The 26146-nt window shown below is 47.4% G+C and overlaps 1 protein-coding gene across 1 annotated transcript in view; it reads right to left on the reverse strand.

Annotated features, from left to right (window-relative positions):
• Nucleotides 1–26146, reverse strand: part of MYDGF (myeloid derived growth factor) — a 49287-nt gene that overhangs the window by 760 nt on the left and 22381 nt on the right. Inside the window, exons 3-5 of the mRNA XM_075337824.1 lie at nt 25703–25764; nt 25536–25617; nt 1–49 (exon numbers count right to left, since the gene is read on the reverse strand). The exon at nt 1–49 is cut by the window's left edge and continues 6 nt beyond it. Of these exons, the coding sequence (XP_075193939.1) occupies nt 1–49; nt 25536–25617; nt 25703–25764 (193 nt within the window). The remainder of the gene's footprint in view (nt 50–25535; nt 25618–25702; nt 25765–26146) is intronic.

Consider the following 26146-nt stretch of genomic DNA (forward strand, 5'->3'; position numbering starts at 1 on the left):
TTTTTTTTATTACATATTCTGACTTCTTCAGCGGTTTGTCTGCCTGAGACTGAGAAATAAGATATACTAAAGTTAAAAGAAGCGTAAAAGTTAAGACTTAAAGCTTAACCCCTTCACCCCCAGGCTGTTTTCACCTTCCTGAACAGACCAAATTTTACAATTCTGCCCAGTGTCACTTTGTATGGTACTAACTCTGGAACGCTTCAATGGATTCCAGGGATTCGGACATTGTTTTGTTTTTTTTGACACATTGTACCTTGTGATATTGGTAAATTTAGGCTCACAGTTTTTGCATCGAATTGTAAAAATATCAGAAATTTGGTGTCAATTTTGAAAAATTTTGCAGTTTTCAAACTTCTTATTTTCATGCCCTTAAACCAAAAAGTAATGTCACACAATATAATTACAAGGGTATAACAAGGACATACACACACGCACAGACCACTCCTGCTGGCGATACAATGGTGTTATCAACAGGGTGGAGTCTTATTTTCCGCTCTGCTAAGGAGGCAGGACAGCAGACATCATACTGATAATAAATAAATGGTCTGCACTCAGCCTGAGATGAAGATGGTGCCAGTGAAAAGGGGGTCAATCCCGAAATCATATAATAATAAATTCACTGCACTCGTTTTTTAGGTGAAATAAACGTGAGCAAAATTTAGTGAAACGTGAAGAAGCAAACATCCAACGACGTTTCGACCCTCCGGGTCTTTATCAAGTCGCTAGGGTGAAAATAGATCTGTATATATTTGGTATATATTTTGTCTATAGTGTGATCTGTATAATTATATATATATATATATATATATATATATATATATATATATATATATATATATATATATATATATTTGTATATATTTTGTCTATAGTGTATACAAGGAATTATTGTATATACTTTCTGTATTTTTTGATTATATGTTTGTATTTTCACCCTAGCGACTTGATAGAAACGTCGTTGGATGTTTGCTTCTTCACGTTTCAATAAATTTTGCTCACGTTTATTTCACCTAAAAAACGAGTGCAGTGAATTTATTATTATATCATACCGATAGACAGCCAGATCCTCGCTGTCTAACTGGAGGAGTCGGCTGTCAATCAGCATGATGTCTGCTGTCCCGCCCCTTCTACACAGCAGAGCAGATGAGAAGCCTCCGCTCTGCTGTCAGGCACAACAGTCAGGTACGCAGCAACTTCCTGCCATGTTAGTGCTTGGGCACATTTTTATTTACTTTTAAAAGTCCCGAATATACCCTTTAACAAATAACATTTAAATCACGTTTACTTTACATCAGCTTCATTTTTTTTTTGTTTTTTTAAACAATTTTTTTTTTGGGTTAGGGAGTTCGAAGGGTTAAAAGTTCATCCACAATTTCTCATTTCTCCAACAAAAGTTCCAAAACCCATTTTTTTTTTCTAGAGATCACATCACATTTGAAATGACCGAGAGGCCTATATGACAAAAAAAAAAAACAAAAAAGTAACACCATTTTAAAAACTGCACCCCTGAAACTGCTCAAAACCTCATTCAATAAGTTTATTAACCCATTAGGTGCTTCACAGGAATTAAAGAAATGTAGAATTTTACTTTCTCCACAAAAATTTGCTTTAGACCCAATTTTTGCATTTTTACAAGTGTAACAGGAGAAAATAGACCATGTAATTTATTATGCAATTTCTCCCGAGCATACGGATACCTCATGGGTGGTGGAAAACTACTGTCTGCGCGCACTGCAGGGCTTGGAAGGGAAGGAACACTACTTCACTTTTGGAACTCAAAATCGATAGAGGAAGCCATGTCGTGTTTGCCATGCCCTTGATGTTACTAAACACTGGAATCCCCCTACAAAGTCACCCCATTTTGGAAACTAGAAGGAATTTAACTAGATGTGTGTCCTTGAACCCAAAAGTATGTCACATAAGTTTATAAGGTTGAGCGGTTAAAACATAAATAACATTTTCCACACAAAAATGTTGCTTTAGGCTCACATTTTTTATTTTCATAAGGGTAACAGGAGAAAATACCCCATACAATTTTTTGTGCAATTTTTCCAGGGTACACAGATACCCCATGTGTGGTGGAAATCTACTGTTTGGGTGCCCGCTGGGCTCGGAAGGGAAAGGAGCACCATACAAGTGCAGATTTGGCAGGAATAGACTACTAAAGGCGCCATGTCACATTTGAAGAGCCACTATGGTGCCAAAATAGCAGAAACCATCCACATGGGGCCCCCTTTTGGAAAGTACACCTCTTGAGTAATTCACCTAGGGGTGTATGAGACTCCATTTTACAAACTGCACCTCTCAGTGAATACATCTAGGGATGCAGTGAGGATACTGACACCACAGGTGTGTCAAACAATTTTACACCATTCTGTGGCAAAGAGCTATTTGCATTTTTATGACTAAATTACTGTTTTAGCCCCAAGGGAAATGGCTAAAAAGGCCCCATAATTTGTTATACAAGTTCTGCTGAATGTGGCAATACCTCATATAAGGCTGTACACTACTGCTTGGCCACATGGCAGGGCACAAGAGGGAAAAAGCGCTATTTGACTTTTGCTGTGCAGATTTTTCTAGAATAGTTTGCCGAGCCACACTAAACAATAGAAACACCGACAAGTGACTCCTTATTAGAATTTGCACCCCTCTTGGAAATCCTCTATGGGTGTAGTGACTATTTTTACACTATGGGTGTTTTTCAGAAACAAACACGCATTGGTAGTTGCAGAGCTGAAATTGCAAATGTGCCATGGTAGTGCCAAATACATTGTAGCGCCCAATATATTGTCCCCAGCTTATGCTTCTGGAACCAATCACCTGTAAAACAAGTAGGCTCTCCTCACTACGTTAATGTTAAACATGTTGATGCCAACTGTGGTTTAAGCACATTGTTGGGCATTTTGATTTAGGAGCACAGATTTCGCTAGATCTTTTGGTGAGAGCAAATCGCCCTTGGCCTGGTCTAACAGTGTTGCAGTAGCTGGCTGACCTGCAGGTTTAGGCACTGCTCCTGGCTGAGAGAGCTGGTATCGGCTGTCACGTCAGCTGAGATCCAAGCGACGATCCCGCGGCCACAGCTGCTGTGCCCGCACAACTGTCATAATGTACCCATAGGTCGTGTGGTCTAAATCCACAAGTCATGAAATGTGAAGATTCACCTGATGAAGTTTCCAACTATCATACTCTTTTCTGAAGGGGTCATGATGTACAGGAGGGAGTCATTCAAATGGACGTGTGCTAGTGACTGGAAGAAATGACCCATCAGTAATTAGTTCACCACCATTTCAGCAGGTTCATAGCATTAGGAGGGTACTTGTAGCAGTACTGAAAGTGTGGATCCTGGGAGACAATTAACTTTATTCCTCCTGTGTGTCCGGCTTTAAGTCATACAGGCATGCCTGGAGTGGTTACAGTCAATGCTTGGAGAATTGTGAGCTGTGGCTGTAACCATGCCCCCAAATCCAAAAATCCAGCACTCATATATGATTTTGAAATGGGAAAAAAATTCTTTATTGAAACAAGCAGTTCTTTATTGGAACAAACAGTTGTGTATACTGTGTAATATTTCGGTCAAACGACCTTCATCAGATTACACTATGACAGAAAATAAAAGAGAAAAATGCTATAAATAAATATCACTATTAGCATGAATAAACACACATGCATTGCCGTATAATTCCATAACATGTTGTATCACAAAACAGTTCAAAAAACAAACTGATAAACTCTCAGTGTTCAAACATACAAATATATATAGAGAGAAAGTAATATATATCAGAGAAAAAGCGGGGGACTGCATCACGGACAAGTGTAATTAACTCTTTTGCTATTATGTCAACATAAATCCTATGAATAAAGAAAAATAAGACATAAGTAGCTATCATAGAAACTGAGTACTGTGCAGAAAAGATATAAATGAAGATACCATAAAGACTTAGTTAAAAAAGGGGGTTCCCATCATAAATAGCATAGATCCAAGAAAAATGTAAAGGGGAATAAAGGAATGCACTTACCAACGTTTTGGAATAGTGGAAAATAGGATATAGTTGAAACACTGCCCGTCCGGGTCTGTGGTGCCCATGTCCTATCAGCCTGACGTCTGGGATTTAAATAGACCGCCTAATAAGGTAGTGGGCGTGTAGGTACTATTAGCGTAACGTCACTTCCGGTCTAATAACAGGAAGTGACAATGCTGGATGGCAATATGCAAACGGCCTGGTTGGCAAACAATTGCATGTAAGGAGGCACATAAAACCACCGGTTAAGTACTAGATGTTTTGTCTGAAATATAAATATAAACGATCATAGGTGGGAATTAGTAGTTTTAATAGAGGAATGAAATAAGGTAGTGGGCATATAGGTACTAATAGCGTAACGTCACTTCCGTTCCACTAACAGGAAGTGACAATGCTGGATGGCAATATGTAAACGGCCTGGTTGGCAGACAATTGCATGTGTGGAAGCACAAAAAAAAAAAAAAAACACCGATTAAGTACTAGATGTTATGTCTGAAGTATAGATATAAACGATCATGGGAAGGAATCAGTAACTTTAATAGTGAACATAAGTAAATAGACTGCCTAATAAGGTGGATCTAGTAATAAATAGAGGAAGTAACAGTACTAAGTGGCAGTGTATAAACCTTCACAAACGTGGAAGTGCTTGAAACCTGTGACTAAATACTCAGTATGTACACGCTATTATTATTACTATTATATTTATGTGCCTCCTTACATGCAATTGTTTGCCAACCAGGCCGTTTGCATATTGCCATCCAGCATTGTCACTTCCTGTTATTAGACCGGAAGTGACGTTACGCTAATAGTACCTACACGCCCACTACCTTATTAGGCGGTCTATTTAAATCCCAGACGTCAGGCTGATAGGACATGGGCACCACAGACCCGGACGGGCAGTGTTTCAACTATATCCTATTTTCCACTATTCCAAAACGTTGGTAAGTGCATTCCTTTATTCCCCTTTACATTTTTCTTGGATCTATGCTATTTATGATGGGAACCCCCTTTTTTAACTAAGTCTTTATGGTATCTTCATTTATATCTTTTCTGCACAGTACTCAGTTTCTATGATAGCTACTTATGTCTTATTTTTCTTTATTCATAGGATTTATGTTGACATAATAGCAAAAGAGTGAATTACACTTGTCCATGATGCAGCCCCCCGCTTTTTCTCTGATATATATTACTTTCTCTATATATATATTTGTATGTTTGAACACTCAGAGTTTATCAGAGTTTGTTTTTTGAACTGTTTTGTGATACAACATGTTATGAAATTATACGTCAATGCATGTGTGTTTATTTATGCTAATAGTGATATTTATTTATAGCATTTTTCTCTTTTATTTTCTGTCATAGTTTAATCTGATGAAGGTCGTTTGACCGAAATATTACACAGTATACACAACTGTTTGTTCCAATAAAGAACTGCTTGTTTCAATAAAGAATTTTTTTCCCATTTCAAAATCATATATGAGTGCTGGATTTTTGGATTTGTTGATATAGGGGTTGGACCCTATCCAGGCACCATACATTTTGTTGGAGTACCGCACTTCCACATATCATCGTAACCATGCCCCGACACTGACTGACCGCTTGTATCTGATGTGATTTAGATACGGCAACTGGATACCTTTCTAATGCTATTAACCTACAGATTGACCCTATTTCTGCGGGTTCCCGTTACGTTTTTCCATCTTGGTCACAAACACCCTCATACACATTAATTGTAACTCCTTACAGCCTCTGGCAAGCCCAGAATAAAAGGGGAAAAAAAAAAAATATAACTTTTGTTAAAAATTACCACCCTTCTAACCAATCAGGTAATATGTGCTGCCTGACATTTTACACATGGGAGGAAAAAGGTTTTTTTTTCCTGTTCTTTAGTCTACTAAAGGAGAAACAGGAGAGGTAACTGCACAGGAGTACCTCCAGCACCATTTGTTGACTATGAGTCAATGTTTACTGGCCTCTGGAGCATGCAGATTTAGTTCTGGTGTCTATGTGATGACATGTGCATGAGGACATAGGCTTATATAAGTGACATGTATCAACTTTGCACTTGATCTCTTATGTTCGGGAGCTGATGTGCGCTACAGGGTATGCTTGGGTCAAACCTTTAGTTACAAACATGAAGTAAAAACGGATGCATTCAGGAGTTTAACACGTCACAATGTAGGAAACAAAAAAAAAAAAAAAAATATGGGTATGATTATATTTTATTTTAGATTTTATGTTTCATTTGTGTACGTCCAAACATTTTAAAGGGTTCCCCCAAGGTCTGAGTAAGGCTGCGTGCCCACGATCAGGGTTTGCAGCGTTTTGGATGCAGTGTGTATTTGCTGCATCCAAAACAATAAAGAGTACAAGCACAGTGGATGGGATTTCTAGAAATCTCATACCCACTGTTCGTGTATGGCCCTCAGCAAAAACTGACCCGTGGTGCGGCTTTCCGAGCCGCAGCATGTAAATTCTTTGCTGCGGATTTGCATGCGTCCTCCGTAGTGAGAACACAGCGAGAAACCACAGCGCCTGAACCCTGATCATGGGCATGAGCATTACCACTGCTCAGCCACACCAACACGTGTTTCAGCCGTAGCCTTCGTCAGGGAGTGTGTGGCTCAGCAGTGCCACACCTCACCATACCACCCTGACGAAGGCTACGGCTGAAACACGTGTTGGTGTGGCTGAGCAGTGGTAATGGCGACAGGTATTTATCTCCTATGATGGTATTTATTTGTGATGATTGTTGCTTTCCTGTTGTGGCCATTGTTTTGCTGCAATTACAAGCAGATAATATACTGTTTAATACCCGTATGTGGGTATTTATTTATATTTAAAGAAAACATCTTTTGTACTTGTTCTGCTTGTATTGACCCTGCTGGGCCTTGTGGTGTCCTCCTATATATATTTTTTCATTGATTTCCTTGCATGATCTACATTTTAATGTTTCTAATTATGAAATAAAATGATATTTTATTGGATATTTGTCTATGGCTACTTTTCTTTATAGGTTTTGTTGCTTCAGTGGCTTGATTTTGTGAGGATTAATTTTTGATTGGAAACACATTTAGGTTTTGAAAATTTCGTGATTGTAAATGCGACGGTGCGGATTCCTTTAGCAGACATACACACAGACATACACTGAGCTTTATATATTAGACTAGAAGGTGCCCCGATTCTACGCATCGGGTATTCTAGAATTTACGTATTGTGTAGTTAATGTATGATTTTTGTTATATATATATATATAGATGTTGTTGTGTGTAGTTACCAAGTGTTTGTGTAGGGCGCTGTACATGTTCTGGGTGTGGCGGGGGGTGAGAGCGGTGTTGTATGTGTGTTGCATTGTTTGTGGAGCGCTGTGTGTCTGTAGCGTTGTGTGTGTGTTGCGCAGTTTGTGTGGGTGTGGTGTGTTTTGGGGGGAGGTATGTTTTGTGCAATGTGTGTGTGTTGCGTGGTATGTGCGTATATTTATGTATGCCGCGGTGTTTGTGTGTTGGGTGTTGTGTGTGTGCAGCGTTGTCTGTGTGTGTGGGTGTCTCTGTACGGCGGTGTTTGTGGTTCCCAGTGTGTGTGTGTGTTGGGGGGAGGTGTGCACCTCCCATCGTGCTCCATCCCCCATGCTGCGCACCCCCCATCGTGCTCCATCCGCCATGCTGCGCACTCCCAAACGTGCTCCATCCGCCATGCTGCGCACTCCCAAACTTGGCCATCCGCCATGCTGCGCACTCCCAAACGTGCTCCATCCGCCATGCTGCGCACTCCCAAACGTGCTCCATCCGCCATGCTGCGCACTCCCAAACGTGCTCCATTCGCCATGCTGCGCACTCCCAAACGTGCTCCATTCGCCATGCTGCGCACTCCCAAACGTGGTCCATCCGCCATGCTGCGCAGTCCCAAACGTGCTCCATCCGCCATGCTGCGCACTCCCAAACGTGCTCCATCCTCCATGCTGTGCACTCCCAAACGTGCTCCATCCGCCATGCTGCGCACTCCCAAACGTGGTCCATCCGCCATGCTGCGCAGTCCCAAACGTGCTCCATCCGCCATGCTGCGCACTCCCAAACGTGCTCCATCCCCCATGCTGCGCACTCCCCATCGTGCTCCATCCCCCATGCTGCGCACCCCCCATCGTGCTCCATCCCCCATGCTGCACCAGCATCAGCCTCTCTGCCCCCAGCATCAGCCTCTCTGCCCCCAGCATCAGCCTCTCTGCCCACAGCATCAGCCTCTCTCCTCCCAGCATCAGCCTCTCTCCTCCCAGCATCAGCCTCTCTCCTCCCAGCATCAGCCTCTCTGTCCCCAGCATCAGCCTCTCTCCTCCCAGCCTCAGCCTCCCCCAGCATCAGCCTCTCTTCTCTCAGCCTCCCCCCTCCCAGCCTCCCTCCTCCCAGCCTCCCCCAGCATCAGCCTCTCTCCTCCCAGCCTCCCTCAGCATCAGCCTCCCCCAGCATCAGCCTCCCCCAGCATCAGCCTCTCTCCTTCCAGCCTCCCCCACCATCAGCCTCTCTCCTCCCAGCCTCCCTCCTCCCAGCCTTCCCCAGGATCAGATTCTCTCCTCCCAGCCTCCCTCTTCCCAGCCTTCCCCAGCATCAGCCTCCACCTCCCAGCCTCCCTCAGCATCAGCCTCCCCCAGCATCAGCCTCTCTCCTTCCAGCCTCCCCCAGCATCAGCCTCCCCCAGCATCAGCCTCTCTCCTTCCAGCCTACCCCAGCATCAGCCTCTCTCCTCCCAGCCTCCCTCCTCCCAACCTCTCCCAGCATCAGCCTCCCCCTCCCAGCTACCCCCAGCATCAGCCTCCCCCAGCATCAGCCTCTCTCCTTCCAGCCTCCCCCAGCATCAGCCTCCCTCAGCATCAGCCTCCGCCTCCCAGCCTCCCCCAGCATCAGCCTCTCTCCTCCCAGCCTCCCCCAGCATCAGCCTCTCTCCTCCCAGCCTCCTCCAGCATCAGCCTCTCTCCTCCCAGCCTCCCCTAGCATCAGCCTCCACCTCCCAGCCTCCCCCAGCATCAGCCTCTCTCCTTCCAGCCTCCCCCAGCATCAGCCTCCCCCAGCTTCAGCCTCTCTCCTCCCAGCCTCCCCCAGCATCAGCCTCCCCCTCCCAGCCTCCCCCAGCATCAGCCTCCCCCAGCATCAGCCTCTCTCCTTCCAGCCTCCCCCAGCATCAGCCTCCCCCAGCATCAGCCTCTCTCCTTCCAGCCTACCCCAGCATCAGCCTCTCTCCTCCCAGCCTCCCTCCTCCCAACCTCTCCCAGCATCAGCCTCCCCCTCCCAGCCTCCCCCAGCATCAGCCTCCCCCAGCATCAGCCTCTCTCCTTCCAGCCTCCCCCAGCATCAGCCTCCCTCAGCATCAGCCTCCGCCTCCCAGCCTCCCCCAGCATCAGCCTCTCTCCTCCCAGCCTCCCCCAGCATCAGCCTCTCTCCTCCCAGCCTCCTCCAGCATCAGCCTCTCTCCTCCCAGCCTCCCCTAGCATCAGCCTCCACCTCCCAGCCTCCCCCAGCATCAGCCTCTCTCCTTCCAGCCTCCCCCAGCATCAGCCTCCCCCAGCATCAGCCTCTCTCCTCCCAGCCTCCCCCAGCATCAGCCTCCCCCTCCCAGCCTCCCCCAGCATCAGCCTCCCCCAGCATCAGCCTCTCTCCTTCCAGCCTCCCCCAGCATCAGCCTCCCCCAGCATCAGCCTCTCTCATCCCAGCCACCCCCAGCATCAGCCTCCCCCAGCATCAGCCTCTCTCCTCCCAGCCTCCCCCAGCATCAGCCTACACCCTTCCAGCCTCCCCCAACATCAGCCTCCCCCAGCTTCAGCCTCTCTCCTTCCAGCCTCACCCCAGCATCAGCCTCTCTCATCCCAGCCACCCCCAGCATCAGCCTCTCTCCTCCCAGCCTCCCCCCGCATCAGTCTACACCCTTCCAGCCTCCCCCAACATCAGCCTCCCCCAGCATCAGCCTCCCCCTCCCAGCCTTCCCCAGGATCAGCCTCTCTCCTCCCAGCCTCCTCCAGCACGCCGTGCTCCTCTGCCGACACTCACAGATCCGATCGCATACACTCACACACACACCCACCCGATCGCATACACTCACACCCACCCGATCGCATACACTCACACACACCCGATCGCATACACTCACACACACCCGATCGCATACACTCACACACACCCGATAGCATACACTCACACACACCCGATAGCATACACTCACACACACCCGATCGCATACACTCACACACACCCGATCGCATACACTCACACACACCCGATCGCATACACTCACACACACCCGATCGCATACAGTCACACACACCCGATCGCATACAGTCACACACACCCGATCGCATACAGTCACACACACCCGATCGCATACAGTCACACACACATTGACGATATTGCACATACGCGCTCACACTCACAACATCCGGAGATACCACATGCTTCTGGCCATGTGATCCTCCGGCAGGTCCTGGAAGCTCACAGCACAGTATCGCGGCCGAGAAGCAAGCGATATCTCCGGATGCTGTGAGTATGTGGATGCGATATGATGTGTGTGTGTGAGGTGTGTGTGAGAGTGAGTGTGATCTGATGTGTGTGTGTCTGTTGTTATGTGTGTGCGTGTGTGTATTTTCCGCCGCTGCAGGACCTTGATGCACTGGTAACTATGCTACCATGGTTACCAGCGCATCACGTCCCCCACTCGCACGGGAGCCCACACCAGCATACGGCGGCAAACCCCAGCAATGCGAGGGTTTGTGTCGGCTGGGTCGGCGGCATATGCTGGTGTGGGCTCCCGGGGGTACAGTACTCACCTGGGAGTCGTGTCTCCTTGTCAGTTCGGGGGATGCGTGGGGGGGGCGGGGCCAGAGCGAGCGTGCATTGCGTGAGGGGGGCGGGGCGTGGCCGAGTTGCCAATACGTGCAGGGTGCCGGGGCGAGAGGCCAATCCATGTGGGGGGCGGAGCCTGTGCGAGCGGCCGGCCAATCCGTGTGGGGGGGAGCCAGGGCGAGCGACCAATCCGTGAGGGGGGCGGGGTCATGGCGAGGCCAGCGGCCAATCCGCTTTGTGTCACCGTAAGGACACAATTTTGGAGCAAGACAGACAGACAGACAGACAGACAGACAGACAGACAGACAGACAGAATAAGGCAATTATATATATAGATTATTAGTCATAAATTACAGACTCATGTGCAGGGCATTGTAGCTTAGGTATCCATGGTTACAACCACTCATAGTGACAGGAAGTTGCTCATGGTCGTAACCATGGACACCTAAGCGGCAATGCCCGGCACATGAGGTAAGAGACCTGGCTATAGTAGGAGAACTCTACTACATTTCTAATTGGAGGTATTTATTAATATTATTACACCTACTACTTATTGGGATAGGATCTTAGAGATGGGAATACTCCTTTAAGGTTAAAGCACCATCTTCATCGCAGACACTTTTGATAATATGCACAGATATGTCAGATATGTCTGACTGAGGTAGGTCCCTCTGATATGGAAACCCTGGATCAGTTTGGGCATTACAGGCCATATATGGACTGTGAAATAATAGGTTTTTGTGAACTTAGCCTTAAGGATTGTGGATCATATTCCTTGAGGGTTAACCCCATCAGGGAGCAGCTTTGACGACTTTTTGGGCTTTGAAGACACCATTAAATGTTTTATTTTTTTATCACTGTCTCTAGAGCAGATGTGGTTAAAATATTAACATTTTTCCATTGATATAGCTTTCTTTTCTTAAAATGTATGTTTTTATGAAACAAAATAAATAAATAAATAAAAATAAATAATAAATGAAATAAAAAATGTTTCAGCAACAGTATTTTTTTCCACGACCAAAAACATCATTGGACATGTCTGTCCTTTTAATGCATTATTTCCCAGCACAGGTCTCCTGATCTGATCCACCCACGCCTGTTAACCCCTTAGATCACGCCGTGAAACTCAGACAGCGTGATCTAACGTGCTCCGCCGGGAATCACGCTGTTCTCCGCCATTGACAGCCCCGTGGTGCGGGGCGCAAATAGGTTGTCATGACAGGGTGGAGTCAGATGATGACCCCTGTCATGACTCACTTCCTATGAATCACAGGAGATCAACTGAAGCAATCGGACAGTGTAGGAATAAAGTCCCCAAAGGGGACCAGTAAGCTCACTAAAGAAAAAAAAAAAAGTTTAAAAATCTGCCCCCCCCCCCAAAAAAAAACAACTAATAAGTTTAAAATTAGCCCTTTTGCTCCATTGAAAAAAAAACCCAAAAGTATAAAAATCAACAAAACACATATTTGGTATCAAAACAATTGTGGAATTGCAGTTTTTGTTTGCAATTTCACAGCACTTAGAATTTTTCCCTCATTTTCCATTACAATATGGGGCAGAATGAATGTTGTTGTTCAAAAGTACAACACATCCCGCAAAAAACAAGCTCTCATATGGCTATATTGACAGAAATATATAAAAAAAGTTATGGCTTTTGGGAGAAGAGGAGGAAAAAAAATGAAAAATTGCCCTGGGATGAAGGGGTATTCTGCATGTTGTGTGGCGAAAAAGCGCATGTCTTCTGTAATGCTACCACTAGGCGGAGCTGGAACTCTGGCAATAGGTAGTGTAGCTACATGTGATAGAGCACATGCCTGCTAGATGTCACTAGCCTCGGCGTATGGATGCAATGGGATAGTCGTACAAACAGAGGTCAGAACCAGGAGGTAACGTAGTACAAGGGAGCAGACTGGGTCGGAGTCAAGGCGAGCTGGAGGTTGGAAGTCAGGAGGTGTCATCAGAAGCCAGAGGAGAACAGAGCCGAAGTCAAGTAACAAGCCAAAGTTGGGGACTGGGAGAGCAAGTCAGTAGGCGGAGGGCATGGAGACAGAACATCATAACAGGGAGCAGGAGAGGGAGGCAGGGAGGTCAGACAAGTGGTTCATTCGGTATATAGATGACCTGCTCTTGATATGGGATGGGGTCTTTGATTCTATTACGGATTTTGTGAAATATATCAATGATAATGACATGAATTTACGTTTTACCTAGAAAGCCCCAAAAAAATTTCATTGACTTTCTAGATGTCACTGTGTATATTAATGATGACAAAAATATACAATTGTGTCCTTTCGGGTAATACCCTGTTATTGGCCACCTCATGTCATAAAAAACAAGTGATTGAAAATATCCCATTAGGAGAGATAGTTAGACTTTAAAGAAATTTATCCTTGCCTACTACATTTGTAAAATAAATTGATCTATTAGAATCAATATTGAGAGACAGGCATTATCCGAATTGGATGATTAGAAAGAAGGGAATTTTGTTTACTTACCGTAAATTCCTTTTCTTCTAGCTCCAATTGGGAGACCCAGACAGTGGTGTATAGCTACTGCCTCTGGAGGCCGCACAAAGAACTACACTTAAAAGTGTAAGGCCCCTCCCCTTCTGGCTATACACCCTCCCGTAGGAGTACGGATTCCTCAGTTTTAGTATCAAAGCAAGAAGGAGGAAAGCCAATAACAGTTTCAAAAACAAATTCAATCCGATAACAAGATCGGAGAACTTAAGAAACAACATGAACAACATGTGCACCCGAAAAACGAAACCCTAAGAACAAATAGGGCGGGTGCTGGGTCTCCCAATTGGAGCTAGAAGAAAAGGAATTTACGGTAAGTAAACAAAATTCCCTTCTTCTTTTTCGCTCCTAATTGGGAGACCCAGACAGTGGGACGTCCAAAAGCAGTCCCTGGGTGGGTAAAAAGATACCACATGAACGGGCTGTCAGACAGCCTCTTCCTACAGGTGGGCCACCGCCGCCTGAAGGACCTGTCTACCTAGGCTGGCATCTGCCGAAGCGTAGGTATGCACTTGATAGTGTTTGGTAAACGTGTGCAGACTCGACCAGGTAGCCGCCTGGCACACTTGCTGAGCCGTAGCCTGATGCCGCAATGCCCAGGACGCACCCACGGCTCTGGTAGAATGGGCCTTCAGTCCAGATGGAATCGGAAGCCCAGCAGAACGGTATGTGTGAAGAATTGGTTCCTTGATCCACCGCGCCAGGGTGGATTTGGAAGCTTGCGATCCCTTATGCTGACCAGCGACTAGGACAAAGAGCGCATCAGAACGGCGTAGAGACGCCGTGCGAGAAATGTAAATCCTGAGTGCTCTCACCAGGTCCAACAGATGTAAACCCTTTTCAAAATTGGTGAACTGGATGCGGACACAAAGATGGCAAAGTGATATCCTGATTGAGATGAAAGGAAGAAACCACCTTGGGAGAAAACTCTGGAATTGGACGCAGTACTACCTTGTCTTGGTGAAACACCAGGAAGGGAGATTTGCAAGATAACGCCGCTAGCTCGGACACTCTTCGAAGAGACGTGACCGCCACCAGAAAAACTACCTTTTGTGAAAGCCGAGAAAGGGGAACCTCTTTCAAAGGCTCGAAAGGCGGCTTCTGGAGAGCAATGAGAACCTTGTTCAGATCCCAGGGTTCCAATGGCCGTCTGTAAGGAGGAACGATATGACAAACTCCTTGGAGAAACGTGCGTACTTTAGAAAGCCGTGCCAAGCGCTTCTGAAAGAATACGGATAGCGCCGAGACTTGACCCTTAAGCGAGCTAAGCGACAAACCTTTTTCCAACCCAGACTGCAGGAAGGAAAGAAAAATTGGCAATGCAAATGGCCAGGGAGAAAACCCTTGAGCCAAGCACCACGCTAAGAATATCTTCCACGTCCTGTGATAGATCTTAGCTGAGGATGGTTTTCTAGCCTGTCTCATTGTGGCAACAACTTTATGAGATAAACCTGAGGCCGCTAGGATCCAGGACTCAATGGCCACACAGTCAGGTTCAGGGCCGCAGAATTCAGATGGAAAAACGGCCCTTGAGACAGCAAATCTGGACGGTTTGGTAGTGTCCACGGTTGGCCTACCGTGAGATGCCACAGATCCGGGTACCACGACCTTCTTGGCCAATCTGGAGCGACGAGTATGGCTCGATGGCAGTCGGACTTGATTTTCCGGAGAACTCTGGGTAACAATGCTAGAGGTGGGAACACATAGGGGAGTCGGAATTGCGACCAATCCTGAACCAAGGCGTCTGCCGCCAGCGCTCGGTGATCGTGAGACCGTGCCATGAAAACTGGGACCTTGTTGTTGTGCCGTGACGCCATCAGATCGACGTCCGGCGTCCCCCAGCGGCAACAGATCTGCTGAAACACGTCCGGGTGAAGGGACCATTCTCCTGCGTCCATGCCCTGGCGACTGAGAAAGTCTGCTTCCCAGTTTTCCACGCCTGGGATGTGAACTGCGGATATGGTGGACGCTCTGCTTTCCACCCACGTCAAAATCCGCTGGACTTCTTGAAAAGCTTGGCGACTGCGTGTTCCCCCTTGGTGGTTGATGTACGCCACCGCCGTGGAATTGTCCGACTGAATCCGAATCTGCTTGCCTTCCAGCCATTGTTGGAAGGCTCGCAGGGCAAGATAGATTGCTCTGATTTCCAGAACATTGATCTGCAGGGTGGACTCTTCCTGAGTCCACGTCCCCTGAGCCCTGTGGTGGAGAAACACCGCTCCCCACCCTGATAGGCTCGCATCCGTCGTGACCACTGCCCAGGACGGGGGAAGGAACGACTTTCCCTGTGACAATGAGGTGGGGAGAAGCCACCAACGCAGAGAGTCCTTGGCAGTCTGAGAGAGGGAGACAGTCCTGTCGAGGGACGTCGATTTCCCATCCCATTGGCGTAGAATGTCCCATTGTAGAGGGCGCAGATGAAACTGCGCGAACGGGACTGCCTCCATTGCTGCTACCATCTTTCCTAGGAAATGCATGAGGCGCCTCAGTGAGTGCGACTGGCTCTGAAGGAGAGATTGCACTCCAGTCCGTAGCGAGCACTGCTTGTCCAGTGGAAGCCTCACTATCGCTGAGAGAGTATGAAACTCCATGCCAAGATAAGTCAGAGATTGGGTCGGGGTTAGATGAGACTTTGGAAAGTTGATAATCCACCCGAAACTCTGGAGAGTGTCTAGTGCCACCTTCAGACTGTGTTGGCATGCCTCTTGAGAGGGTGCCTTTATAAGCAGGTCGTCTAGATACGGGATGACCGAGTGACCCTGCGAGTGCAGAACAGCTACTACTGCTGCCATGACTTTGGTGAAGACCCGGGGGGCTGTTGCCAGACCGAAAGGTAACGCTACGAACTGTAGGTGTTCGTCGTGTATGACGAAGCGTAGGAAACGCTGATGCTCTGGTGCAATCGGCACGTGGAGATACGCATCTTTGATATCTATTGATGCTAGAAAATCTCCTTGAGACATTGAGGCTATGACGGAGCGTAGGGATTCCATCCGGAACCTCCTGACTTTTACGTGTCTGTTGAGCAACTTTAGATCCAGGACGGGTCGATACGATCCGTCCTTTTTTTGGGACCACAAACAGATTGGAGTAAAAACCGTGACCTTGTTCCTGAAGAGGGACGGAGGTCACCACTCCTTCCGCCTTTAGAGCGGCCACCGCCTGCAACAGAGCATCGGCTCGGTCTGGTGGTGGAGAAGTTCTGAAGAAACGAGTTGGCGGACGAGAACTGAACTCTATCCTGTACCCGTGAGACAGAATATCCCTCACCCAACGGTCTTTGACGCGTGACAGCCAAATGTCGCCAAAGTGGGAAAGCCTCCCACCGACCGCGGGTGTGGGAATCGGAGACCGCAAGTCAGGAGGACGCCGTCTTGGCAACGGTTCCTCCGGCTGTCCTTTTTGGGCGTGACTGAGACCTCGAAGAATCTGAGCGTCTCTGGTCTTTTTGAGTCTTTTTTGACGAGGCGAATTGGGACCTGCCCGGTCCTCGAAAGGACCGATAACCAGACTGACCCTTCCTCTGTTGGGGTTTGTTTTGTCTGTGTTGCGGTAAGGATGAGTCCTTACCCTTGGAGTGTTTGATGATTTCATCCAAACGCTCTCCAAACAATCGGTCACGAGAAAAAGGCAAATTGGTTAAGCACTTCTTGGAATGAGAATCTGCTTTCCAATGTCTCAACCACAGGGCCCTACGCAAAACAACGGAGTTGGCTGACGCCACTGCCGTGCGGCTTGTAGCGTCAAGAACAGCATTAATCGCGTACGACGCGAATGCCGCCATTTGCGAGGTCAATGGTGCTACCTGCGGGGCAAATGCACGTGTGACTGAGTCGACTCGCGCAAGCCCGGCTGAGATAGCTTGGAGTGCCCATACGGCCGCAAAAGAAGGCGCTAATGACGCTCCAATCGCTTCATAGATGGATTTCAGCCAGAGCTCCATCTGCCTGTCAGTGGCATCTTTAAGTGCCGCTCCATCTTCAACTGCAACCAAGGATCTAGCTGCAAGCCTGGAAATTGGAGGATCCACTTTTGGACACTGGGTCCAACCCTTGACCACCTCAGGGGGAAAAGGGTAGCGTGTATCTTTAAGCCGTTTAGGAAAACGCCTTTCAGGATAAGCGTGGGGTTTCTGGATTGCGTCTCTAAAGTCAGCGTGGTCCAGAAAAGTGCTTAATGTACGCTTAGGGTATCTGAAATGGATTCTCTCGTGCTGCGAAGCTGACTCCTCTACAAGAGGAGCTGGTGGGGAAATATTTAACATCTTATTGATGTTAAATATAAGATCATTAACTATGGCGTCACCATCTGGTGTATCTAGATTGAGAGCGGTCCCAGGATCCTGATCAGTTACGTCCGCCTCATCACCCATAGATTCATCTCGCTGGGACCCTGACCATTGAGATGAATGTGAAGGCCCGTCATAGCGAGCCCGCTTAGGCTGCCCGGGGCCATCGTCCGAGTCAGAGTCTTCACCCTGAGGTGTATATGCCCGTCCCGGAGCTTGCGGGAAACAGTGTCCCCTCTGTGCCGATTGTGAGGGCTGGAGTATGTAAAAACGACTCCAGCCCTCGGCGCTGATGCACTGGCCAGCGTCCCGCCCCTCTCCTGACTGGCAGGTCTGGGGGCGGGAACGAACGGAAGCAGGCCGCAAAAGCCGGGGACTCGAGTTATCAGCGCGGCCGCCGTAAAAGCGCGGGCCGCGCTGAAGTCCCCGGCGCACCACAAGTGCCAGCCGCGCCGCAGTCCCAGCGGCCGGCGTGACCGATTCCCAGAAGTGGCCAGCGTCCCGCCCCTCTCCTGACTGGCAGGTCTGGGGGCGGGAACGAACGGAAGCAGGCCGCAAAAGCCGGGGACTCGAGTTATCAGCGCGGCCGCCGTAAAAGCGCGGGCCGCGCTGAAGTCCCCGGCGCACCACAAGTGCCAGCCGCGCCGCAGTCCCAGCGGCCGGCGCGACCGATTCCCAGAAGTGTGCCTGCTTCAGCGAAGCTGAATGAGGCCATGGCACAAGCGCCGTAGCGCTGATGTCCCCCGGCGCACTACAACACCCAGCATGCTGCGGTGTGAGCGCCAAATGCACGGGGACACAGAGTACCTTGAGGAAGCAGGGCCATGTCCCTGATGTACTCCGCTCCATCCAGCATCTTCTCCAGGGGCTGTAGATGGAGCACGGTCTCAGTGCCTGGAGACCAGTAAATCCCACTTCACCCAGAGCCCTGTAAAAAGGGATGGGGAAGGAATCAGCATGTGGGCTCCTGCCGCCGTACCCGCAATGGGTACCTCAACCTTACAAACACCTCCGACATACAGTGGGGTGAGAAGGGAGCATGCTGGGAGCCCTGTATGGGCCCTCTTTTCTTCCATCCGACATAGTCAGCAGCTGCTGCTGACTAAAAACAATGGAGCTATGCGTGCGTGTCTGACCTCCTGCGCACAAAGCTAAAACTGAGGAATCCGTACTCCTACGGGAGGGTGTATAGCCAGAAGGGGAGGGGCCTTACACTTTTAAGTGTAGTTCTTTGTGCGGCCTCCAGAGGCAGTAGCTATACACCACTGTCTGGGTCTCCCAATTAGGAGCGAAAAAGAAAGCTACAGAAAGGGTTTAAAAAAAATGAATAGATCTGATATTTTGAAAGAGAAACCAGAAAAATGTGCTGACTCGAATACCAACAATGGTTGTTTGTCTTTCACTACGGCATATAGTGCTCAATTGACATTAATAAAAAACCTCATAAAAAAAACTTCCCCATTTTATATCAGGACCCTAAATTAAAATCTATTCACTCCCAGAATATCAGATTTGTTGCAAAGAAGGCCCCTACTTTGGGTGATTTTCTTTCCCAAAGCCTTTTTCGTACTAATTCACCTCATGCTGGGACCTGGCTAGATTCAGCGGCTTTTTTAAATGTGGTCACACAGTTTGCATGTGTTGTAATTATGCAACAACTAGGAAAATCTTTTCCTCAGCGGTTGCTCAAAGAAAATAATCAAATAAAAAATAACTATATTAATTCCAACACTACGTTTATAGTTTACATTATTACATGCAAACGTTGTAACCTCCAGTATACAGTGTGTCCACCGCCATTAACTTGAGAACGGCTGCAGCTATAGGCATAGAAGTGGTGTCTAGGTGTAGTAAAGTAGCCATGCGCTACGCAATTAAACCACCTTTAGCTCCACCTGGTGGAAAACAACGGAGTTAGCATTTTAATCTCGAAAACTGAGTGAGATCGAGAAAAAAAGTGAAATTGTAGGGATCATCAATTCAATACGAATCAACACCTTACATACAGAAATGCTATGATATGAAACCTATGACCCCCCCAAAACATTTAATGCTGGTCACGCATATGGCGCTCATGTAACTTTGATGCTCAAAGTGGCCACCGTCGGCTGCAATGCACATCTGGACTCTGGACAGCATACTGTATCTTGCTGCACGTTGTGCAATATGGTAGGTGACACGTCTGCAAAAGCATCTGTGATACGTCGTTGTAGGTCCTGCAATGTTGGTGGAGGGGTCGCATACACCTGCTGTTTGATGTGACTTCACAGAAAGAAGTCCAATGGGGTCAAGTCAGGTGAGCATGGAGGCCACTCCACGCAGCCACCATACCCAATGACTTGTAGGAAGGTCTCCATGAGGTATCGCTTCACGTCTACAGCCTTGTGAGTTTTACACGTTCTAATCATAGCATTTCTGTATGCAAGGTGTCGATTCGTATTGAATTGATGATGCCCTACAACTTTGTAATTCACTTTTTTTCTCTCTCTCATTCAGTTTGAGATAAAAATGCTAACTCCGTTGTTTTCCACCAGGTGGCGCTATAGGTGGTTTCATTGCTTAGCGCATGGCTACTTTACTATACCTAGACACCACTTCTATTCCTATAGCTGCCGCCGTTCTCAAGTTAATGGCTGTGGACAGGATATGGGTGGACACACTGTATAGGCTGTACAAGCTGCCCACTTAAGAACCACATACAGAGACACCTCTCAGATGCCCACAATAGATTGATTGTTAAATGCTCCGCAGCTTCTAAACATTTTTCTACTCTTCATCAGGGTGATGTTAGTCCCTTTGCGGTTATCGGCATAGAAAAAGTTTTTCCTCTTTGCGAGGTGGTGACCAGAAGAGGAAACTTTTGAATCGTGAGGCTTGGTGGATGTTCATATTGCAGAGTAGAAGTCCGCAAGGTCTGAACATTAAACAAGACTTGTTGTTTCACTATAATGAATAATTTTCCTTTTTTATATATATATATATATATATATATATATATATATATATATATATATATATATTATTGTTTATACAATTTTATTCTGCTTTAATTTTCTTATTTTTGTTTTCTTCTGTGTAATGTATTGCCCATATGTTTCATGATTGTTCCATGGTTTTCTCTCATTGGTGTATTTTTCACACATGAGCTATGGGAAAAAATGTATAACACCATGTAGCACGAGTTGCTGTTAGAAACAATGACAAAGGATTAATATCCAAAACGCGTGTTTTTGATACCTGTGGCTATCTGGTTTTGGTAATATTTTTAACTATTGGAAAATAAAGTTTTTGAATTTTTAGGAGGTCGGTTGCTGGATTTCTACTTCCTTTTCAGTACAACTCTGCCTGGCATCACAGTGTCAGAGTTGAAAAAAACGCCTTTTTTTGTAGACAATGGGTGCGGTACACAAATCCAAGCACCATTTTAAGTCAGTCCTGCTAATTTTGGTTACATTCATGTATTCGAATACTGAATACTGTCCATAACATATGATGGAAGTATTTCCTAAAATATATGTCCTTACAAAGCCTTAAAAGAAGGGAATTTTGTTTACTTACCGTAAATTCCTTTTCTTCTAGCTCCTATTGGGAGACCCAGACAATTGGGGTGTATAGCTTCTGCCTCCGGAGGCCACACAAAGTATTACACTTTAAAAAGTGTAACCCCTCCCCTCTGCCTATACACCCTCCCGTGCATCACGGGCTCCTCAGTTTTGGTGCAAAAGCAGGAAGGAGGAAACTTATAAATTGGTCTAAGGTAAATTCAATCCGAAGGATGTTCGGAGAACTGAAACCATGAACCAAAAGAACAATTCAACATGAACAACATGTGTACACAAAAGAACAACAGCCCGAAGGGAACAGGGGCGGGTGCTGGGTCTCCCAATAGGAGCTAGAAGAAAAGGAATTTACGGTAAGTAAACAAAATTCCCTTCTTCTTTGTCGCTCCATTGGGAGACCCAGACAATTGGGACGTCCAAAAGCAGTCCCTGGGTGGGTAAAAGAATACCTCGATAAAAAGCCGAAAAACGGCCCCCTCTTACAGGTGGGCGACCGCCGCCTGAAGGACTCGCCTACCTAGGCTGGCATCTGCCGAAGCATAGGCATGCACCTGATAGTGTTTCGTGAAAGTGTGCAGACTCGACCAGGTAGCCGCCTGACACACCTGCTAAGCCGTAGCCTGGTGCCGCAATGCCCAGGATGCACCCACGGCTCTGGTAGAATGGGCCTTCAGCCCTGAAGGAATCGGAAGCCCAGAAGAACGGTAGGCTTCAAGAATCGGTTCCTTGATCCACCGAGCCAAGGTTGACTTGGAAGCCTGTGACCCCTTACGCTGGCCAGCGACAAGGACAAAGAGCGCATCCGAACGGCGCAGGGGCGCCGTGCGAGAAATGTAGAACCGGAGTGCTCTCACGAGATCTAACAAGTGCAAATCCTTTTCACATTGGTGAACTGGATGAGGGCAAAAGGAAGGTAAGGAGATATCCTGATTGAGATGAAAAGGGGATACCACCTTAGGGAGAAATTCCGGGACCGGACGCAGAACCACCTTATCCTGGTGAAACACCAGGAAGGGGGCTTTGCATGACAGCGCTGCTAGCTCAGACACTCTCCGAAGTGATGTGACTGCCACTAGGAAGGCCACCTTCTGCGAAAGGCGTGAAAGAGAGACATCCCGCATCGGCTCGAAAGGTGGTTTCTGAAGAGCCGTTAGCACCCTGTTAAGATCCCAGGGTTCCAGCGGACGCTTGTAAGGTGGGACTATGTGGCAAACTCCCTGCAGGAACGTGCGGACCTGCGGAAGCCTGGCTAGACGCTTTTGAAAAAACACGGAAAGCGCCGATACTTGTCCCTTGAGAGAGCCGAGAGACAAACCCTTATCCATTCCGGATTGAAGGAAAGAAAGAAAAGTGGGTAAGGCAAACGGCCAGGGGGTAAAACCCCGATCAGAGCACCAGGATAAGAAGGTCCTCCAAGCCCTGTGATAGATCTTGGCGGACGTTGGTTTCCTGGCTTGTCTCATAGTGGCAATGACATTTTGAGATAACCCTGAGGACGCTAGGAGCCAAGACTCAATGGCCACACAGTCAGGTTGAGGGCCGCAGAATTCAGATGGAAAAATGGCCCTTGAGACAGCAAGTCTGGTCGGTCTGGGAGTGCCCACGGTTGACCCACCGTGAGGTGCCACAGATCCGGGTACCACGACCTCCTCGCCCAGTCTGGAGCGACGAGGATGGCGTGACGGCAGTCGGACCTGATCTTGCGCAACACTCTGGGCAGCAGTGCCAGAGGAGGAAATACATAAGGCAGTCGAAACTGCGACCAATCCTGAACTAATGCGTCCGCCGCCAGAGCTCTGTGATCTTGAGACCGTGCCATGAATGCCGGGACTTTGTTGTTGTGCCGAGACGCCATGAGGTCGACGTCCGGCGTTCCCCAGCAGCAACAGATCTCTTGAAACACGTCCGGGTGAAGAGACCATTCCCCTGCGTCCATGCCCTGGCGACTGAGAAAGTCTGCTTCCCAGTTTTCTACGCCCGGGATGTGAACTGCGGAGATGGTGGAGGCTGTGGCTTCCGCCCACAGCAGAATCCGCCGAACTTCTTGGAAGGCCTGACGACTGCGTGTGCCGCCCTGGTGGTTGATGTACGCGACCGCCGTGGCGTTGTCCGACTGTATGCGGATCTGTCTGCCCTCCAGCCACCGATGGAACGCCTTTAGGGCTAGATACACTGCCCTTATCTCCAGAACATTGATCTGAAGGGAGGACTCTGTCGGAGTCCAGGTTCCCTGAGCCCTGTGGTGGAGGAAGACCGCTCCCCACCCTGACAGACTCGCGTCCGTCGTGACCACAGCCCAGGATGGGGGCAGGAATGATTTTCCCTTCGACAAGGAAGTGGGAAGAAGCCACCACTGAAGAGAGGTTTTGGCTGCCAGTGAAAGAGACACGTTCCTGTCTAGGGACGTCGACCTCCTGTCCCATTTGCGGAGAATGTCCCATTGAAGTGGACGCAGATGAAACTGCGCAAAGGGAACTGCCTCCATTGCTGCCACCATCTTCCCTAGGAAGTGCATGAGGCGCCTCAAGGGGTGTGACTGGGTCCGAAGGAGAGAGTGCACCCCTGTCTGTAGCGAACGCTGTTTGTCCAGCGGAAGCTTCACTATCGCTGAGAGAGTATGAAACTCCATCCCGAGGTAAGTCAGTGATTGGGTCGGTGTCAATTTTGACTTTGGGAAATTGATGATCCACCCGAACCTCTGGAGAGTCTCCAGAGCAATGGTCAGGCTGTGTTGACATGCCACCCGGGAGGGTGCCTTGACTAGGAGATCGTCTAAGTAAGGGATCACCGAGTGGCCCTGAGAGTGTAGGACCGCCACCACGGATGCCATGATCTTGGTGAAGACCCGTGGGGCTGTCGCCAGGCATAAAACTGAGGAGCCCGTGATGCACGGGAGGGTGTATAGGCAGAGGGGAGGGGTTACACTTTTTAAAGTGTAATACTTTGTGTGGCCTCCGGAGGCAGAAGCTATACACCCCAATTGTCTGGGTCTCCCAATGGAGTGACAAAGAAAGGTAAGGTATCGCGTTTTTTATTTTTGTATTAAAAATAGTGATTGTGAAATCAAGTATTTTTAATACAAAATGAAAATCGCTGCTTATTTAGTTTTTATTTAATTCTAATTTTACTGGAGGCACTGGGAGCTGCCATGGATTTGCTGTGTGTGTAACAACAGTTACTCACGCCTTTATGGCAGCCCCTGTGCATAGAGAACAGTGGTCGTGATCCGACCCCATCAACGTTACAGTGGGCGTCTGCTGTGACCTGGACGCGCCCCCTGGGCTGAACAGATCACAGCAGAGGGAGGAGAGCAGCGCCATCATTGTGAAGCTCACAGCGCATGCTGTTTGCTCCACTATACCCCTGTCAACCGCCGGGATGTGTGAGTACGGGCCACCTCCACTCCCCTCCCCCCAGCACAGTCTCTGATGACACCCCCTCCCCTCCACTCTCCCTGCCTCTGCTCTGCCCCCGCTACCGCCGCCCCTCCCCCCCGCCGTTAGTCTCCAATGACACCCCCTCCCTCCGCTCTACCCAGCCCCCGCTTAGCCCGCCGCTGCGTGTGTCTGCTGAGCTGTGTATCTAATCCTCTCCTGTGTGATACTGTCTGCTGAGCAGTGTATCTAATCCTCTCCTGTGTGATACTGTATGCTGAGCTGTGCATTTAATCCTCTCCTGTGTGATACTGTATGCTGAGCTGTGTATCTAATCCTATCCTGTGTGATACTGTATGCTGAGCTGTGTATCTAATCCTGTCCTGTGTGATACTGTCTGCTGAGCCGTGTATCTAATCCTATCCTGTGTGATACTGTCTGCAGGGCTGTGTATCTAATCCTCTCCTGTGTGATACTGTCTGCTGAGCCATGTATCTAATCCTATCCTATGTGATACTGTCTGCTGAGCCATGTATCTAATCCTATCCTATGTGATACTCCTGCTGTCTTTGGTGAAACTTTAGACATGTCTCTCTTATCTGTTGAAAACACTCAGATTGGGAGGGTGAGCTGTGACATCACACACAGGAGACCAGACTCCGCCCACTTTACTGCAGCTGTAATGTGAGCTTTTTCTACAGTGGGATTTCTGTAGATTTCAGTAGCTGCTCCCCCTAGTGTTTAACAGTGGAAAATATCAAACTTTTTAATTTTTGTTATATTTTGCTCAATTAAAAACAAATAATATTTAAACAAAACATTAACACATTATTACTTTACATTTCTTCAATTATTTTTTTTTTTTTTTACGATACCTTCCCTTTAATATGTTGTTTCATCATGCCTCAATATATTAATATTTTCAACAGTTTTAATTCATATTATACTTACATAAGCTTCAAAATATTCTATAATCCCTCCAGAGATTTCAACTTTGAACTTTGTGAAATACAAATAGGATGTTCCAAGCGGCCTACCAAAATAAGAGAAAAAATAAAAAATCACTAGCAGAAAAACAACAAAAACATAGCTGAGGGCTGGAATAAAATATACTTTACCGCCATATCGAGCAAGAGAAATATCTGCTTTCCTCATCTACTCCAATACTCATATGCCAATTCTGTAACAAAATATAGCAGGACAATGAGTAATAGGTAAATATGTTATTGGAATCATCTATAATTCAGTCTAGGAATAAAACATCCATGATACAAAAACGTATGTAATTCTCATTCCATCTATGGACACTAATAGCAAATACTCTTGGCCTTAACATGGCCATATTTAGAAAAGTGTGTCCATAGGCTGCTGTATAGTAGTTTTATACAGAAACAAACTGGTTTCTAATGCATTCAGTAAGAATCAGGTTTATAGAAACTAACGAAACAGACAGTACAGAAAAGTGTTTCTTCAAGAAGCATAGTTTCCACAGGGGAATAGGGTGCCTCATGCAGTTTCTAAAGGTTTTTTATGCAGTTTATTCCATCATAGGGAATCTGTCA

Source organism: Anomaloglossus baeobatrachus, chromosome 1, assembly GCF_048569485.1.
Source record: "Anomaloglossus baeobatrachus isolate aAnoBae1 chromosome 1, aAnoBae1.hap1, whole genome shotgun sequence".
Taxonomy (NCBI): domain Eukaryota; kingdom Metazoa; phylum Chordata; class Amphibia; order Anura; family Aromobatidae; genus Anomaloglossus; species Anomaloglossus baeobatrachus.